Source organism: Dendrobates tinctorius, unplaced genomic scaffold, assembly GCF_039654945.1.
Source record: "Dendrobates tinctorius isolate UK_male_01 unplaced genomic scaffold, ASM3965494v1 ptg000143l, whole genome shotgun sequence".
NCBI lineage: Eukaryota > Metazoa > Chordata > Amphibia > Anura > Dendrobatidae > Dendrobates > Dendrobates tinctorius.
This window is the reverse complement of record NW_027361810.1, coordinates 15,530,439-15,549,913: the sequence shown is the minus strand read 5'-3', so window position 1 is coordinate 15,549,913 and position 19,475 is coordinate 15,530,439. Positions and strand designations below refer to the sequence as shown.

The 19,475-nt window shown below is 41.9% G+C and overlaps 1 protein-coding gene and 1 long non-coding RNA gene across 3 annotated transcripts in view; one reads left to right on the top strand and one right to left on the bottom strand.

Moving 5' to 3' along the window:
• The window catches only part of LOC141049286 (uncharacterized), a 135,742-nt gene extending 120,640 nt beyond the window's left edge, over positions 1-15,102 (top strand). Inside the window, exons 2-3 of the long non-coding RNA XR_012220318.1 lie at positions 1,317-1,455; positions 14,700-15,102. This is a non-coding gene — a long non-coding RNA (uncharacterized lncRNA). The remainder of the gene's footprint in view (positions 1-1,316; positions 1,456-14,699) is intronic.
• THSD7B (thrombospondin type 1 domain containing 7B) overlaps positions 1-19,475 on the bottom strand; it is a 501,312-nt gene that overhangs the window by 343,082 nt on the left and 138,755 nt on the right. For both annotated transcript variants that reach the window (XM_073545559.1, XM_073545560.1), the window contains exon 3: positions 626-1,436. In XM_073545559.1, the coding sequence (XP_073401660.1) occupies positions 626-1,436 (811 nt within the window). The remainder of the gene's footprint in view (positions 1-625; positions 1,437-19,475) is intronic.

Here is a 19,475-nt window from a genome sequence, read left to right as displayed (position 1 = left end):
CAGCCCCCCGGCAGGCCGGCACAGCCCACCGGAGCCTGCACAGCCCCCCCGGCAGGCCGGCACAGCCCCCCGGCAGGCCGGCACAGCCCCCCGGCAGGCCGGCACAGCCCCCCGGAGCCTGCACAGACCCCCTGGCAGGCCGGCACAGCCCCCCGAAAGGCCCGTACAGACCCCAGAGAGGCTGTACAAGGCAAAAACAGGGTTTTTCTTATTCCGATACCGGAAGTCCTATAGACTTGAATGGGACTTCCGGTATCGGAATCGGCGATACCGATACTTTTTTTTAAGATCGGCCGATCCATTCCGATCCGATACTTTGAAGTATTGGACGGTATCGCTCAACTCTAGCAATGACCCCATGGACGACCCACTACCATATAAGCAGCTTCTCCCCTAGTGCCTCCTTCCCTTGTAGAGAGTAAGCGCATGTGGCAGGGTCCTCTCTCCAGTATCCTGTTTATAGCACTTATTTTTTTGCGTTACTTATATTCTTATCTTATGTATTATTTTACACTTCTGTTACGTACTGTGCACCCTTTCTTCTACTTTTAGGTCCATACCTTGCCCTGGAGTTAATGTCATGTTATAATAAGTTAAGATAATATTGCATAGTAGCCATTCCTACCTTAGTAAAGCGTTCTTTCCATCGCTCCGTGTACACTGCACCTGCCTTGTCTGATAACCAGTCTCCAAATCCCAGGAATCCGATCGTTCATAGGACTTCGAACCCTCTTGTCTAAATGTGCTTCTTTCTCCAGAATCCGACCCAAAATCCAACATGGTCCTTCCACTCAGATTAATTTCCTTCAAATAAGGCAGCCTGCACTCACTCCATGGCCCAACCTTAAGACTGTATGTATGTTCCTCTTCTCCGAAAGAGCAGAAGCTGAGTAATGGACATGACCTCCATTCCGTAAGGTTGGGACAATCTGCTCCGCCGTAAGCAGGCGGAAACACGACGGAACGTGTTCTGTGCTGGATATGGGTCCCACAGCTTTTACTGCATGTAGACCATGGGGAAAATTCGGAAACAATACAATCCTGAGGACAAGGAACCAGACAGGTTTGTTCTGTTGGTGGCCGCGGTGAAAAATGTCCACAGATTTCGGAATGTACAACGGACCTGTTGATCTTGTGGATACAGGTGACATCTCTGTGCTGTACGCCCCGCTGAGCAGTCACACACTCTGAGGTTCTAGTTTTGACCTCATTGCTCGCGTAGGGGATAAAAATACAAGTGTCCCAATCTGTAGGCTCCCAATGAAAGAGGTCACTGTGCCAGTCACAGATTTTAAAGCAGTTCCTTTGGCTTGCAGGCTCATCCTGTGGATCACAGTTTTTGATATGTGCCACCCAACCTTCTCCATGCTCACACCAAACTGATCGACTTTGTAGTCCACCAGATCCACATTCACCAATGCATTGCCCCCATGTGCCTGGAAAACAAAAATACGAGTAAGTAATCATAAGTATATGCCATGTTCTCCCCATCTATACAACTGTATATTGTTATTTATAGGAAAGCATAATAAAAACTAATTTCATTAGATGCACTACATAACTGTAATCTAATTACAGTAGTTATATTCTTGTACATAGGGACAGTATTATAGTAGTTATATTCTTGTATATAGGAGCAGTATTATAGTAGTTATATTCTTGTATATAGGAGCAGTATTATAGTAGTTATATTCTTGTACATAGGAGCAGTATTATAGTAGTTATATTCTTGTACATAGGGGCAGTATTATAGTAGTTATATTCTTATACATAGGAGCAGTATTATAGTAGTTATATTCTTGTACATAGGGGCAGTATTATAGAAGTTATATTCTTGTACATAGGAGCAGTGTTATAGTAGTTATATTCTTGTACATAGGGGCAGTATTATAGTAGTTATATTCTTGTATATAGGAGCAGTATTATAGTAGTTATATTCTTGTACATAGGGGGCAGTATTATAGTAGTTATATTCTTGTATATAGGAGCAGTATTATAGTAGTTATATTCTTGTACATAGGGGCAGTATTATAGTAGTTATATTCTTGTATATAGGAGCAGTATTATAGTAGTTATATTCTAGTACATAGGAGCAGTAGTAGAGTCGTTATATTCTTGTATATATTGGACAGTATTATAGTAGTTATAATCTCATCCTTAGATGTGGTATTTTATGATCATTATAAAATGGGTCAGTGGAATAGAGGTCTGTAGTTTTAGTGATCCTTAAACTGAATGATCATTAAATGTCATCACCACATTTGTCAGGCAGAACAGGCTCGGCTGTATACCTCATTACAACTTATACCTGATACAATGAAGAATGTGTTTTTTCCTCTATGGTAAATGTAAATGATGCACTGGTGCCAGGGATGTAATTATCTATAAGATCTGTAGCTGCAGTAACAATATAAGTTCATGTACACACATACAATCATAGGGAGGGCACAGAAGGATAACTGTCTCGTTACATAATACACTTTGTCTGTGCTCCCAAATGTTAATTGTTAGCGGCTGCATTGTTTGCTGCTGGGTTTGTTGTATTTCTCAGTCTACGTGGGATTCTCTATTCAGCTTAGTCATATTTCATATTTCTGTATTCCAGCTCTTCTCAAGGTTGCAGTTTGTAAAAAAAGAAAAGAGAAAAACTTGGCTGAACACAATGAGATTGCATTCATTCTGCACAAACTAATAAGCAATCTCCAAACTCTGGAGCACAAACACTCAGAAGCAGGGTCACGAGACCCATATATATTATATATTGCTTAGTTATATCCTTGTGTGGGAAATCTGAGGGACATCCAGTCCTGGCGGTTTAATAAACAACACCCAGCTCACCAATCGCTCTTTAAGTGTGCCTGGTTAGGCGGTATTCTCAGGTTAGGGGCTATGACTGTCACTGTGTAACGAGATAAATTTACCATGATGAAGTCTGGGAAAGCTGGATAACCGCCCGCGTGAAAACTATGTCTCAGGGATGGTTTTATAGAAGATGGGGCATTGGACAATGAGCAAAGTAAAGACAATGCTCGACACTTTTAGATTATTTTTTAATATGCTGAATAAACTGCTCAAAGTGGATGGCTATTAATTATCCAAATAATACTGTCAAACCGTGCCTAAATAATATTGTAATACAGTGTCCGCATGATACTGCATATGCAGCCAATATGCTTCCACAAAATCTTGCAACAAAATACCACCATACACAGCCCACATAATGCCACCATAGAGTGTCAAAATAATACTGCCATTTATATCACACACGTTGCTACTATAAAGTGAAAAAATAATATTAAAATAAATTTGCCACGCAGAGTCTTGGGACTGTGAGCACTTACCAGGTCCCTAGAAAAAGGGCTGCCCTATCTATTCCTGTCCCCTGGATTACTCTTGAAGGTGATGACAAGTGCCTTCCTACGCTCCTATATCAATTCTTATCTGTGCCATCACCCACCCAGTGCAGTGGGTGGGAAGCTGAAGTATATAGGAGCACACTAAGCAGACAAACAAGGGAAGACAGACAGGGATAACTGAAAATAACAATCATAAAAAATACACTCACCAAACAACAGAGTGGGACACAAGGGAGTATAACGAAGGAGAAACCAAATAGGAGAGGATGAGGATCTGCACACAGAAAAAACTCCAAGAAACAGGAACAATCTCCTCAACAATCTCCAACCACAAACTACACCTCCAACTCCAAACCAGGCAATAAGAACTAACACTGGTAATTCCTAAATGCAAGAGGTGAGCAGATATACAGTGGGTATGGAAAGTATTCAGACCCCTTTACATTTTTCACTCTTTGTTTCATTGCAGCCATTTGGTAAATTCAAAAAAGCGGAAAAATGTTCTCATTAATGTACACTCTGCACCCCATCTTGACTGAAAAAAAACAGAAATGTAGAAATTTTTGCAAATTTATTAAAAAAGGAAAACTGAAACATCACATGGTCATAAGTATTCAGCCCCTTTGCTCAGTATTGAGGAGAAGCACCTTTTGAGCTAGTACAGCCATGAGTCTTCTTGGGAATGATGCAACAAGTTTTTCACCCCTGTGTGATGTTGTCACATCTCCTGTTGTTTGTGGGCTGTTGCCCTTGTTTGCATTCTTTGCCTAGTAACAGTGATGTAGGGGAGAGGAGGAGTCGGGGGCAGGGACGTGGAGAGGAAGGAGGAAGTAAGGAATAAAAGAAAAGCACAGCCTAGCAGCCAAGCACCAGCACATCGGTGTACGTCTCTGAATTCTTTATCGCCGACATCACGACACTACAACTGGCGACGAGGAAGCGTTCATTTATCAGCCACAGGTATTTCAGTCCCACGAACAGTCTACAAGGCTATCAGCACTCACTATGGCTTGTCTACCCGCATTTCCCGCTTTTGATGTGCATCAGTCCCAAGCAAACCTGGCAGTATCTTGTGATAAATGGCTAAAGCGATTCGAGATATTTCTGCAAGCCATGAATGTCTCTGATGATACCCGGAAAAAAGCCATGCTATTACACTACGCAGGGGAGCAGGTTTACGATATATTCACTACTCTGCCGAATACAGGGGAGGACAAGGACTATGAGCTCAGCAAAGCTGCGTTAAGCAAGCACTTCTCCCCTCACAGAAATCCGGCATTTGAAATTTTTAAGTTCAGGCAGTCAAAGCAGTCGCCAACAGAAAGCATGGCTGAGTATCATGTCCGGCTACGACACCTTGCAGCGCACTGTGAATTTGCGGAGGTAGACAAAGAAATCCAAATGCAGATCGTACAAGGATGTATTTCCTCCAAGTTATGGAGACAAGCACTCAGAGACCCCACCATGACGTTAGCGAAGTTGCTAGATACAGCGCGTATAAATGATGCTGCAGACAAACAAGCTAAACTGATAGAGAACATCGAGCATGAGCCAGACGCGACATCTTCTATAGCAAACCTTACACAGAAACTAAATGTGCCTCGCACGCAGGCAGCCACATGTTACAACTGCGGTGGATCGTATCCTCACCAGAATGTCTGCCCAGCAAAGGGAGGAACTTGTCATAATTGCGGAAAGCAAAATCATTTTGCAAAGGTGTGTAGATCCAAGCCACAATCTCCTCATACCACCGCACAACCTAGGCCACCAAAGATCCAAACACTGCAGATTAATGACGAGTCCCACAGCACCTATTTATTCTCCGTGACGGAAGAGGGATCTAATACTGTGCACGCAGTTACTAATCCAAAACGAGTAATCCTAGTAAATGGCAATCCAATAGAAGCCCTGGTGGACACGGGGGCATCAGTCAATGTCATCAGTCATACAGTCTACAACCAGCTCCTAAACAAACCTACTCTACAAAGTACTAACATAAAGATTTTTCCTTATGGCTCAGCAGCTGCACTGCCCCTGTGCGGAAAATTTCAGTCAGAAGTAGCAGCTGAAGGAAAGTCCATCACTGACACCTTCTATGTGGTAGAATGCTCTGCGGACACACTTCTCAGCTGTACCAGTGCAATATCTCTGGGCCTTGTGAACCTTGTCAACAGCATTACAGGTCCTTCGGCCCGCCACATTATGCAGAAGTACCCAAATCTCTTTAAAGGCCTAGGTAAGCTAAAGGATGTTCAAATAAAATTGCATATAGATCCGTCAGTACAGTCCTCTATTCAGCCCCACAGGCGCATTCCATTCCATGTCCGCAAGCTTGTGGAGCAAGAACTGCAAGACCTGGAGGCGTCCGATGTCGTCGAACGCGTTGAAGGCCCGACCCCCTGGGTTTCACCAATCGTTGTTGCACCTAAACCGAAGCAGCCAGGTAAAATCCGACTATGTGTGGATATGCGCCACGCCAATCGGGCGATCCAAAGAGAAAGGCACATCACGCCCACTATTGATGACATTCTCGCAGACCTGAATGGAGCGAAGGTATTTTCAAAAATTGACCTAAACTCAGGCTATCATCAACTTGAATTGCATCCAGACTCCAGGTACATTACAACTTTTAGCACGCATGTGGGCCTACGCAGATTTAAGAGATTGAACTTTGGCATCTCATCGGCCGCAGAAATTTTTCAGAATATCGTCAGCCAGGTTCTGTCTGGCATTGCAGGAGTCCTCAACGTCAGTGATGACATTCTCATTTATGGCACAACCCAAGAGGAACATGACAATCGCCTAGAACAAGTATTTCAAAGACTCCAAGCCTGCAATCTCACTGTCAATCCGTCAAAATGTGAATTTAACCAAAAATCATTAACTTTTTTTGGATACATATTTTCTGAACAAGGAGTTTCAGCTGACCCACAGAAAGTGGCTGCCATAAAATCGGCTAGCCCACCGCAAAATGTGTCAGATGTTCGCAGCTTCCTAGGACTGGTCACATACTGTGGGCGATTTATACCTGACCTAGCCACTGTTTCTGAACCTCTGCGAAAGCTCACAAAGAAAGACTCTCCGTGGACATGGGGCACTGAGCAGCAAGCAGCTTTTGACGCATTGAAAACCAACCTAACCAGCGACACTGTCATGGCCTATTTTGACCCGTCAAAACCCACACAGCTACTGGTGGATGCTAGTCCAGTAGGCCTAGGGGCAATTCTCACACAAGTGTCTAGCGCAGGCGACATATCCACAATCTCATATGCCAGCAAGACACTAACGGATACAGAGCAGCGATATTCACAAACTGAGAGAGAAGCCCTGGCAGTTGTGTGGGGGTGCCTTCATTTCCATTTATACCTTTTTGGACATCAATTCACAGTGATAACTGACCACAAGCCACTCGTCCCAATTTTCAATAAGCCCTCTTCAAAGCCTCCCCCGCGTCTTGAACGCTGGTTGCTCCGCTTACAGAACTATCATCTCCAGTTGAGATACGAGGCGGGAGCTGGAAATCCTGCAGACTATTTCTCGAGACACCCAGCACCACAGCCCACCACAGACGACATCCCCGCGACGATTCTGGCGGAGGAGCATGTCAACTTTGTCGTCGCCCATTCGGTACCGAAAACTATGACCATACAGGAAATTAAGCAAGCGCTGGATGCCGATCACCAACTTCAATTTGTGATAGAGACGGTTCGGTCTAAGAACTGGAGCAGTTTTCTCGCTGAGGCCCGCCTTCACCCTACTGATCAAGCTGGGTACCTGGAGGTTTTCTTTAATGCGAGACATTCACTATCAGTATCAGACTCATATATGCTCTTAAGAGATAATCGCCTGGTGATACCTCAGAAACTTCAGAGCAGGGTACTGGATCTGGCGCATGAAGCTCATCAAGGGGTCGTGAAAACGAAGCAGCTACTGCGGGAGAAAGTGTGGTTTCCCGGACTTGACAAAAAGGTGGAGGCACTCATTGAAACATGCATACCGTGCCAAGCCACTACAGTTGCCCATAGACGTGCACCATTACAAATGACACCCCTGCCAGCCGGCCCATGGATAGCTGTTAGCATCGATTTCTGCAGTCTACCGGATAGCTCCTATCTGCTGGTGATCATGGATGACTTTTCAAGGTTTCCAGTCATCGAACATGTTTCTACAACCTCGGCCAAGGCTGTTTTACCAAAATTAGACAAGATCTTCTCGGCATATGGCATACCGGAGATCGTGAAATCTGACAATGGACCGCCTTTTAATAGCACAGACTTTCAGTCCTTCGCAACCTACCTGGGTTTCACACACCGGAAAATAACTCCTTGCTGGCCTCAGGCCAACAGTGAAGTCGAACGATTCATGCAATCGCTCAACAAGACCATAAGGATTGCTACCATGGAGCACAAGGACTTACAGCAAGAGTTGAACGCATTCCTCAGACAGTACAGGGCTACACCCCACTCTACAACGGGAATACCACCTGCAACGGCACTGTTCAACAGGCCCTTACGGGTCAAACTTCCAAGCATTCCAGCAATCTCCGTCCAGACCCCGATTTCTATTAATGACTCCATATCAAAGGAAAAGATGAAACGGTATGCAGATAAGCGCAACCATCGAGGCAGACAGCCGGCAATACAGGTGGGCGATTGGGTCCTGGCACAAAGGTTAAAAGCGACTAGCAAGTTTGCGTCACCGTACTATCCGGAACCCTTTCAAGTTATAGGCGTTAAGGGCACCATGGTTACTGCCCGGAATCAGTCGTCAGGTCACACGAAATGTGTCCCACTTTAAAAAACTCCGGGGCCACGTCCCAAAAACCACGCCTATTGAGGAAGCGGAGAGCGACGACTTCCTGCCAGAGACTGGAGATGCCGTAAGCCTAACAGGGGATGTCTCCGGGGATACTCAGGGCTTATCTGGTGATGGGCCGTCTCACCGCTATCCGACTAGGACCTATCGCAGACCACCTGCCCACCTTACAGACTATGTTTTGCAGTGAGACTTAATGTTTGAACGACAATATTCTTCAAATGTTTCAGTTTTTTTTTGTTGTGAGAAAAGAAGAGGTGTGATGTTGTCACATCTCCTGTTGTTTGTGGGCTGTTGCCCTTGTTTGCATTCTTTGCCTAGTAACAGTGATGTAGGGGAGAGGAGGAGTCGGGGGCAGGGACGTGGAGAGGAAGGAGGAAGTAAGGAATAAAAGAAAAGCACGGCCTAGCAGCCAAGCACCAGCACATCAGTGTACGTCTCTGAATTCTTTATCGCCGACATCACGACACTACACCCTGGATTTGGGGATCCTCTGCCATTCTTCCTTGCAGATCCTCTCCAGTTCCGTCAGACTGGATGATGAACGTTGGTGGACAGCCATTTTCAGGTCTCTCCAGAGATGTTCCATTGGGTTTAGGTCAGGGCTCTGGCTGGGCCAGTCAAGAATGGTCACAGAGTTGTTCTGAAGCCACTCCTTTGTTATTTTATCTGTGTGCTTAGGGTCATTGTCTCGTTGGAAGGTGAACCTTCAGCCATGTCTGAGGTACAGAGCACTCTGGAGAGGTTTTCATCCAGGCTATCTCTGTACTTGGCTGCATTCATGCTGATGTGGGTGGGGACTGTTGGTGATACAGCTCTTTTCTGGAGACCAGCCAAGCAGGAACAGTTCTATTGTGTCAGCCACGTCTGGCGTTTGGAGTCCAGTTGCTGTTATCTGCAGTGTGGAGCTTAGCAGCGGTGTACATAAGCTAAGTCTGGTGTTTTTGTTACCTTGTCCCTTTGGAGTGTCACTTCCCCCTGTGTTTATTATCTGCAGAGGTGAGGCGAGTGCTCCTTGTCGGCCAGAGCACTAGCCAGGGCAGAGTTAGGTGACAAATAAGGACGAGGTATCCTGAAGGCGGCGGCGGGGGGGGGGGAAGGACCAGCATAGGGCATTAGGTGAGTGCAGGGACAGGCTCAGTTTGGAGCTCAGGTGGTGAACATCCCTCATTCCCTATCGTTAGGGCCTTCCTCTCACCTTTTCCATCCCGCTGTATGTGAGTTGTGCCATTAGTTGACCGAACACCCATTGGGTCGTGTCACACCGTGACAGGCACTCCATCACAAAGGGTCTGAATACTTATGACCATGTGATATTTCAGTTTTTTTTTTTTTTTAAATAAATTTGCAAACATTTCTACATTTCTGTTTTTTTTTCAGCCAAGATGGGGTGCAGAGTGTACATTAATGAGAAAAAAAAAATGATCTTTTTTGAATTTATCAAATGGCTGCAATGAAACAAAGAGTGAAAAATTTGACGGGGTCTGAATACTTTCTGTACCCACTGTAACAGAGGGATGCAGCTAACGCAATCCAGTTAGGAAAGCTCCAATTGAACAGTTTAACCCTTGCACAGCCAGCAAGGAAAAAAATCTGCACTGTTTAATAAAATAGTGAAGTACTTCTAAGGGTACCGTCACACTTAGCGATGTACCAGCGATCCCGACCAGTGATATGACGCTGTCAGGATCGCTGGTGCATCGCTAAGTGGTCGCTGGTGAGCTGCCACACAGGCAGATCTCACCAGCGACATCGCTGGGGACGGGGGTCGCTACTTACCCGTCACACCAGGCGATCCTGCGTCCTCCCACCCGGCTCCACGCGTCGCTCGTCACAGCAGGAAGCGCCGCAGGAAGCTGACGACGAGAAACGGTCCAGCCTGTTCTCGCGCGATCAGCGATAACCAGCGGGGGAGCGGGTCGTAGGTAAGTATCAGACACAGAGATATCGCTAGCAATATCGCTATAACGTCACAAGTTATAGCGATATTGCTAGCGATATCGCTTAGTGTGACAGGCCCTTTACCAGAGCAGGAGTTCATGAAACCAGACTCCATGATCTTCTGGCTTCTCTCTGTCATGGTATATCCTTGACAAATATTGTCATATATAGCCCACACAAAGCCACTATATAGTGTGAAAATAATACTGATATTTACAGCTCAAATAATTCCACCATGTAGTGCCAAAATAATACTACCATATATCACACACATATCACACACAATGCCACCAAATAATTCCTAAATAGTACTATCACATACAGCACACGCAATACCACCAAAGCTAAAATAATACTGATACTGTAGATACAACACATTCAATGATACCATGTAGCGCTAAAATAATTTTGCTGGATTCAGCCTACACAATGCCACCAAACAGTGTCAAAATAACACTGCCATTTACAGCACAACCAATGCCACTGTACAGTGCCAAAATAATACCGCCACAGGAAACACACATAATGCCACCATAGAGTGCCAAAATAATACTGCCATAATAGCCCAAACCAAAGTCGCCATATAGTTTAAAAATACTGATATTTACATTGCAAATAATTCCACTTCATAGTGCCAAAATAATATTGCTACGTACATCACGCACAGTGCAACGATATAGTGCCAAAATAATACTGCCATATAAAGCCCATAAAATGCCACCACATAATGCGATATACAAATGATGCTATGTTAATAAGCCTTCATACAACATATGATTGTTACATTATAATGTAATTCAAATCCAAAATAATACCGCCATACACTGCTAACAAAAATACTGGATGATTATAGGTTAATATAATAATTTAGATGGGCATAATGCTCACCATAAATGATATTATGTCTTACTGGAAATGTGTGGGGAGCAGAATGTTTTTACTCTCCATTTTACTCCATCCCCCACATTTTACTTAGAATTGGACATTCGTGTATTAGTTTCTAACTTGAACTATCTATTTAAAGCAGATTTGTCATGGATGAATCTTCTTTCAGTTTCTATCAGGTACAAAGACCGTAACAACCATGTAAGTAATTTTAAAGAGCACTGTCAAGGAGGGGACACCGGAGGGGTCACTCAGAACCCCACCGCTGTCACCAATTTGTCAAGGAGGCGGCATCGGAGGGTTCACTCAGAATCCCAAAGCCACCAATTTGTCAAAGGTCGAACCCTGGGAGATTGTGCAGAACTACCGCGTTGTCTTTGGAGCAAACAGCTCTCTGCTGCCCCCTATCGTCCAGGCAATTACGTGTTTGACTGACGATCAACGAAGGAGGCCGCAGGCCGTTTCCACTAATAGGCTGGTTATCGGGAAACTAACAGTGAGCGTATAGTATACACCTCCGATTCTAATGCATGGAATATATGTATAAATCCCGATATGGTCACTTCACACTAACCCAAGTCTTACTCCACCACCAGTTGTTTTTTATACAAGCTGACTGGAGGCCTGGTTCTGGTAACATAAGGCCTTGGGGTACGGGTTACAGAACAAAAGGAATAGAACTATTAAGTGTTATATTTAATCCAAAACGATAGGCAGTGTTTATAAAAAAATGTGCAAAATATTTTACAAAGGGGACAAAACAATACAGCATATACAGTTACATAAAAATAAAACAAAAGAAACTTACGCTGATCACAGATACTGTATGAGTATAGCGTCAGATGCAAGAAGAGATCAGAAATTATTGCAGAAAAATGTATATATGTATATATTATAATAAGATTGTGATGTACATAATATATATGTGTATATAACCAGGATTACCCATAGTACATGGTAGAAATACACTCTAGGGCACATATATATACGTATATATATACAGGACTACGAAGGGCAACTGTTAAAGACTAACAGCAAAAAATCAAGAAGAACCAACAGTCAAAAAAGACCCATAAAAAAGTCATACTTTATTAATTCATGTACATCATAAAATGACACAGGTAATCGTGAAAAAGGGGAATGAAGAAGCATACAAATTGGCAAGAATAGGCCATGCGTGCTGTCAAGAATTCAGGATTCTAAGTGAATATAGGAATCCCTATAAATCATGTAACACCAAGCCCACAAAAATCTTCTTATTGTATGGCAATATAGGTAAATAAAAGTAATTATGCTTATAAATATCAAAAAAAGGGCACTGGTGGTACATGATAGAAGTTGTCACCTGCATGCTCACAAATCACAGCAGTAAGCCTAGCAGTCATCTGAAAACTGTGCAACATATAGGAAACGCGAGTGCATAACTGCCTATACTGTGAATCAACCAGGCTCACTGCAGGTAAGTGAATGGGAAACCAAACATGACGCATATGGAACCAGAAGTTATTACCTGATAAGAGACAGACACGCAGGCCGGACCCCGACGCGCGTTTCGGAGCAACACAGCTCCTTCCTCAGGGGGCGTGGCTAAAGCGCGGCTATGTAGGACTTATATAGCACTAGCCAAGAAATTATTCGTCATGTCGACTGTCCGTCATGCACAGGGCAGCACCTCCCCAGAGAAACCGGAAACACGCGGGCCCCACGTGATCCGGCGCATCAGAGGGAGGAAGCAGTCAATGGGCCGACTGGACAGTGTACAGAGCGCATGACAGGAAGGACACTATCCACCATCTTGGAGGGGGCAGTTAAGACAACATAGGTAATATAATCCCCTCTCAGCATTTGTTGCCAAACTAGACCACATTCTTAGTAAAGCAGTCATCAATGGTATTATTACCAAACAGTTATCCCTGGCACTTACTGTGAAGGAACCCACCATTTCTACTCTCTACCTTTTGCCAAAAATTCATAAGAATATTTCTTGTCCACCAGGACGGCCCATTGTATCGGGCAGGGGGAACTTTCTCGAAAACGTGAACAAGTGGATTGATCATCATCTTCAGCCATTGGTGACCTGCCTCCCTTCGTTCTTAAAGGATACGACTGATTTTTTGCGGAAGGTCGATGGACTCTACATGGAGAGTGATACTCTTTTGGCTTCTGTTGATGTTGAGTCCCTGTACACCAGTATTAAACATCATGATGGATTGGCGGCTGTCCGGTTCTTCCTCAATACATCTAATATTCCGGTGGCACTCAGGGACCTCATCTTGGAGCTGCTCGAGTTCACTCTCACACACAACTTTTTTGTGTTCAAGGGGTCCTTTTACCTGCAGCTCCAGGGGACCGCTATGGGTGCGGCCTTTGCGCCTGCCTATGCGAATCTCTTCCTGGGGCTGTGGGAGAGGGACCTCTTCCTGTCCGACAAACAGGGGTCAATGGAGCGTGTCCAAATTTGGGCACGCTACATTGACGATATCTTCTTTGTCTGGCAGGGTAGTTCCATCGACCTTCTGCAATTTATATCTCTCTTAAACCGCAACGACCTTAACATTAAATTAACCTTAGTATGGGATATGGGAGAGATTAATTTCCTTGATGTTACTATTAGGAAAGATGTTGATGGATTTATCCAGACAGATATATATCGTAAAGAAACTGCTACTAACACGCTTCTCCATGCCTCTTCCTGCCATCCACACCATCTTATTAGGTCAATCCCTGTGGGTCAGTTCCTATGTCTACGTCGAATCTGTTCATCCGACGGTGACTTTCATATAAGAGCTAAGGAACTACAGGCACGTTTTTTGTCACGCGGTTATAGTAAGCGCTGTGTCAAAAGAGCTTTTCAACGTGCCAAGCATGTAGCCCGTAATGAGCTCCTCTACAGGGATTCCACTTTAAATAGACCTAAAAAAGATAATTCAGTGAGGTTTATTACTTCATTTCATTCTTCACATGAGATGATGCGTAGGGTAATGATGAAGGCATGGCCTATTCTCAAGGTCGATCCGATTCTTAGCAAACTTCTTCCGGACCGGCCTCCCATTACGTTTAGGCGAGCCAGTAATTTGCGTGATAGGTTGGTATCCAGTCACTATGGGGGTCACCCAATACGTACTTTCTTGGATAATTCTGTACCCAGACAAGGTTGTTCTCCGTGTGATAAATGTGTGGCCTGCTCTAATATTGAGCGGTGCACCTCCTTTACCAACCATGATGGTACAAAGTCTTTTGAAATCAGACATTGGATATCTTGTACCACCCGTTATGTAATCTATCATGCGACATGTCCCTGTGGTTTGATCTACGTGGGCATGACCACGAGACAGCTGAAAGTGCGCGTGAGGGAACACGTCTTGGGAATACAGGCTGCATTAGCCTGCACAGATGATTCCCTTCTTAAAACCTTACCTAGGCACTTTAAAGAGACTCATCAGTGTGATAGCACGGTACTGAGGTTCCGTGGCATCGATGCTCTTAAAATAAATATAAGAGGTGGGAGACTCTCTGGCCGCCTGGCTCAATTAGAGACCAGGTGGATTTGGACACTTGGCACTTTACATCCGGATGGCCTGAATGAAAATATATCATATGCCCCAATTTTGTAGTCCCTGCTCTTTGGACATTGGCATCAATTTGGCATTATATTTTAATATTATATTTTATTGGTTTTAACATACACATTTTTTGTTTCAGTTTGCTTATATGACCTATGCATCAATATGGAGTATGCCGGTGATACCTTTTCAATCAAATTCTCAGCTCTATCCATGTTTGGATGAAGACCTTGGAAGCGCTCTCATCGATCTTCATATATTATTTAAAATAACGTATCTATATATCTTTGCATATATGGTTATTCAATCTGTATCTATTCCACTTTGCCGATCTAATGTTAGTTGCCTTATATGGCGATGGTTTATATGGGTGCATACTGCACCTTTTAAGTTTAGATACACATGATATTATTCTCATGATTTGCATTTTTGATACCGATTGATATGCCTGTTATGTGTGCAGTTGTTGATCTACAAACGCTCCAACATTTATTATACTGCTTCCTTTTATATAGAGCTTACCTGGTATTTTTCTTATACTATGACCGTTCTATATTACCTTGGACATGGGGCGTTTTTGAGCTTATTTTGTTTTTTCACATGTGTGTGTATATATTTCTATTTGCACTATATAGTTGCTTTTTGCAATATGATGGATAGCGCTTTGTTGTTTATTTGTTTTTTGTTCCATATGTCTTGTTTTGTACTGTCTTTTTTTATATATTATTACCTATGTTGTCTTAACTGCCCCCTCCAAGATGGTGGATAGTGTCCTTCCTGTCATGCGCTCTGTACACTGTCCAGTCGGCCCAGTGACTGCTTCCTCCCTCTGATGCGCCGGATCACGTGGGGCCCGCGTGTTTCCGGTTTCTCTGGGGAGGTGCTGCCCTGTGCATGACGGACAGTCGACATGACGAATAATTTCTTGGCTAGCGCTATATAAGTCCTACATAGCCGCGCTTTAGCCACGCCCCCTGAGGAAGGAGCTGTGTTGCTCCGAAACACGCGTCGGGGTCCGGCCTGCGTGTCTGTCTCTTATCAGGTAATAACTTCTGGTTCCATATGCGTCATGTTTGGTTTCCCATTCACTTACCTGCAGTGAGCCTGGTTGATTCACAGTATAGGCAGTTATGCACTTGCGTTTCCTATATGTTGCACAGTTTTCAGATGACTGCTAGGCTTACTGCTGTGATTTGTGAGCATGCAGGTGACAACTTCTATCATGTACCACCAGTGCCCTTTTTTTTGATATTTATAAGCATAATTACTTTTATTTACCTATATTGCCATACAATAAGAAGATTTTTGTGGGCTTGGTGTTACATGATTTATAGGGATTCCTATATTCACTTAGAATCCTGAATTCTTGACAGCACGCATGGCCTATTCTTGCCAATTTGTATGCTTCTTCATTCCCCTTTTTCACGATTACCTGTGTCATTTTATGATGTAAATGAATTAATAAAGTATGACTTTTTTATGGGTCTTTTTTGACTGTTGGTTCTTCTTGATTTTTTGATATATGTATATATGAACACTTTTAAAAGGAAAAAAGAGTAATAAAATATCTGTAAACAAAAATCTATATATTTTTACGGGAGAGAAAAAAATAAATAAAATATATATATATAAAAACGTCATTAAAAATTCCTTTATTAAAAATATGAATTTGTTAAAAATGTATATATAAAAAACTGTATATGTATATTATTAAAATTGAGTTGGATTGATAATTGTTTGGAGAAGATTTTTTTCTTTTATAAGGCTTGGGAATATGGCTCCAGTGAGGATATCAAAATAATTGATGGGTGCATGAGGAAAGGAGCGGACCTACAGAAATGAAGATGCAGAAGTAGGTTCGCAACCTGAAGGAGAAGCTCGCCTGAATAAGAAAAAATTCTTGAGGGAAATAATTAAAATTAAATTAATCAATCAGTGAGAGCGCTCTAATAGAAGACAGGATAAATATACAATGAATCCTCTTTAAAAAAACTCCAAAAAATTATTAAAAGAAGAAGATATTTTAAAAAAATAAAATTATAGGAAAACTTCTGTAATTTCGTTGAGACCATTGGGCTTCAGCGTATTCAGTCTATAAATCCAGAATATCTCCTTACGGTTCAATTGTCCCAATCTGTCAGGGTGGTCACTAGGTATATGTTCAATGGGACTTATTTTTAACCCATTGAAGTTTTTCCCATGTTTAAGAGCAAAATGACTGGAAAGACCATGTTGCATAAAACCTATTTTAATGTTATGCCTATGGGAATTAACCCTTCGATGTAGGGGCTGAGTTGTCCTTCCAACATATTGTTTTTTGCAGTCGCATTCTATTACATATATCACAAATCCTGTAGTGCAATTTAGGAAACTTTTAATGGGAAAGCATTCTTTGGTAAAAGTGGACTCAAAGGTTTTTTCTTTATGGGAAATAATGCCGCAACATAAGCAATTCCTTTTGCCACATTTATATATCCCTATTATTGGATTCAAGGGAGAGGAAGATGGTTTTATTCTGAGGCGGCTGGGAGCAATTAGATTTTTAATAGTAGGTGCTCTACGAAAGGTGATACCAGGATTCTTCGGGATAATTTTACATAAAATGGGATCATTTAAAAGAACATGCCAGTTTCTTGTCAGAATTTCTCTGATCTTAATATTCTCAGCACAAAATTGCGTAATAAAATTGCCAGCAAATCTCCCACTATCGGTTGTAGTCCTATTGGTTCCATAAATTAAAAGATTCTGAGAGAGACTCTTACTAGTATTATACGCATCTTTAACCAATCCTTCAGGGTATTTCTTAGCTAAAAACCTATTTCTCAATATTCCAGCTTGGTTTTCAAAATCACTTGTGTCAGTACAATTTTTTCTAATTCTTTTATATTGGTTGGCAGGTATATTTTTTAGCCATTTGTTAAAATGACCGCTGCTGAAAGGAATATAGCTATTTTTATCAACATGTTTAAAAAAAGTTTTCGTTAAAATTTTATTACTCTGAATAAATATGGTGATATCTAAAAAATTAATAGTAAAAGAATTATATGATGAGGAAAAAGACAGACCCCAAGAGTTATTATTTATGTCCATGATGAATTCATCAATATCATTATTGGAGTTATCCCACACAAAAAATAAATCATCTATAAATCTCTTGTAAGTAATAATATTATTATGAAATTTAGATTTAAAGATATAAAAATCCTCAAACACTCCCATGAAGATATTTGCATATGTAGGTGCGACCTGGGACCCCATTGCAGTCCCAAGCCGCTGATGGTACAGGCTTTCATCAAAAGTAAAATAATTATTTTTTAAAATAAATTCCATCCCTTTCAATAAAAACTTTTTTTGCAGAGGTGACAGTCTCTTATCTTTCACTAGAACCTTATTGAAACAAGCCAATCCCAGATCATGGGGAATATTGGAATATAAGGAGGACACATCCATGGTTAAAAACACATATTGCGGTTTCCATCGGATAGTTTGAAGTATTTGAATAAGGTGTGTGAAATCTCTAATATAGCTATTTAGTAAGGGTATATGAGTCACCATGATTCTATCTATATATTGTGACAAGTTACTGGTAATGGAACCAATACTGGATATAATAGGACGACCAGGGGGATTATCCATATTTTTATGGATTTTAGGAAGGTGATAAAAAATGGTGTACGAGGGTTGGATATAGTTAAAAATTTGTATTCATTTTTATCGAAAATATGATGATCCCTTCCTTCGGAAATAAGTTTATCATAGTTAGTCTGGATTTTTGTTAGTGCTTCAAATGTAGTTTTCATATAATATTTTTTATCGGATAAAATTCTCAAGGCTTCACCACAATAATCCTTATAATCCTGGATGACTATACCTCCTCCCTTATCTGCTGAACGAATAACGATGTCAGTACGGGATTTTAACATATTAAGTGCTACTTTCTCATTTTTTGTCATATTATTTTTATAGTTATTTTTCTTGTTGCGGAATAAATCCTTAAATTCCTCCTGTACCATATCGTTAAATACGTTCAGATGATGTCCTTTGCTCTCGATAGGATAGAATTTGGACTTCTTTGGTACTTCCAAATGAAATCCCAGGTTACCTGTATCAATTGGATCCTCTATAAGTATATCGCTAGTTTTTATTTGACCAGTTTCCTGTAATGCGAAATGTCGTTTAAGAGTCAATCTCCTTATAAAAATTTGTAGATCTAAAAACAGATTAAAATCGTTTGTTCTAAATGTGGGACAAAAGTGAGTCCTTTAGACAGGACCTGAATTTCATCAGGTGTGAGGCTATATGAGGATAGGTTGAAAATATTATCATCTTCTATGCCAGAGCTACTTTTTATATAATTTTCCCTTTCTTTTTTTCTCCTCCCCCCTCTGGTTTCTCTAAAGACCCTTTCCTTTTTCCATTTTTTGGTGAGAAAAAACTGTTTATGTGTGAAGGTTTTAGTGCTCGTGGTAAAAAAGGGACAGTAGTGTTATCTGTATTGGAATTATCAATTAAAATTGTATTCATTTTGGGTGTATCTGATACTGAAAGATCTAAAAGTGATTCTTGTGTTCCTTCTGGGAATTCCATAAGTGCTGGGGACGAAATTTCGATGTGGATAGGTGTGATTATTTGATTAGTGTCAAGAGTAGGATTAATCGTGTCCATAAGATTTTTTTCTTTATCAAAATTAATAATTTTATCATTATTGAGACGTGTCATTTGTTCTTTAATATTCTCTAGGTGTTTCATGGCTTCGATAAGTGGTGCAGTCATTTTAGTGGTTTTGATTATGGGGGGCTTGGAGAAAATATTTTCTTTTACTTGAGGTAACGGTACTAATAGATATAGATATTAAAGCCTAAATATTCTATCCAAAAGGAGCCATGTTAAGTAGCATACGTGTCTGCATCCGTGG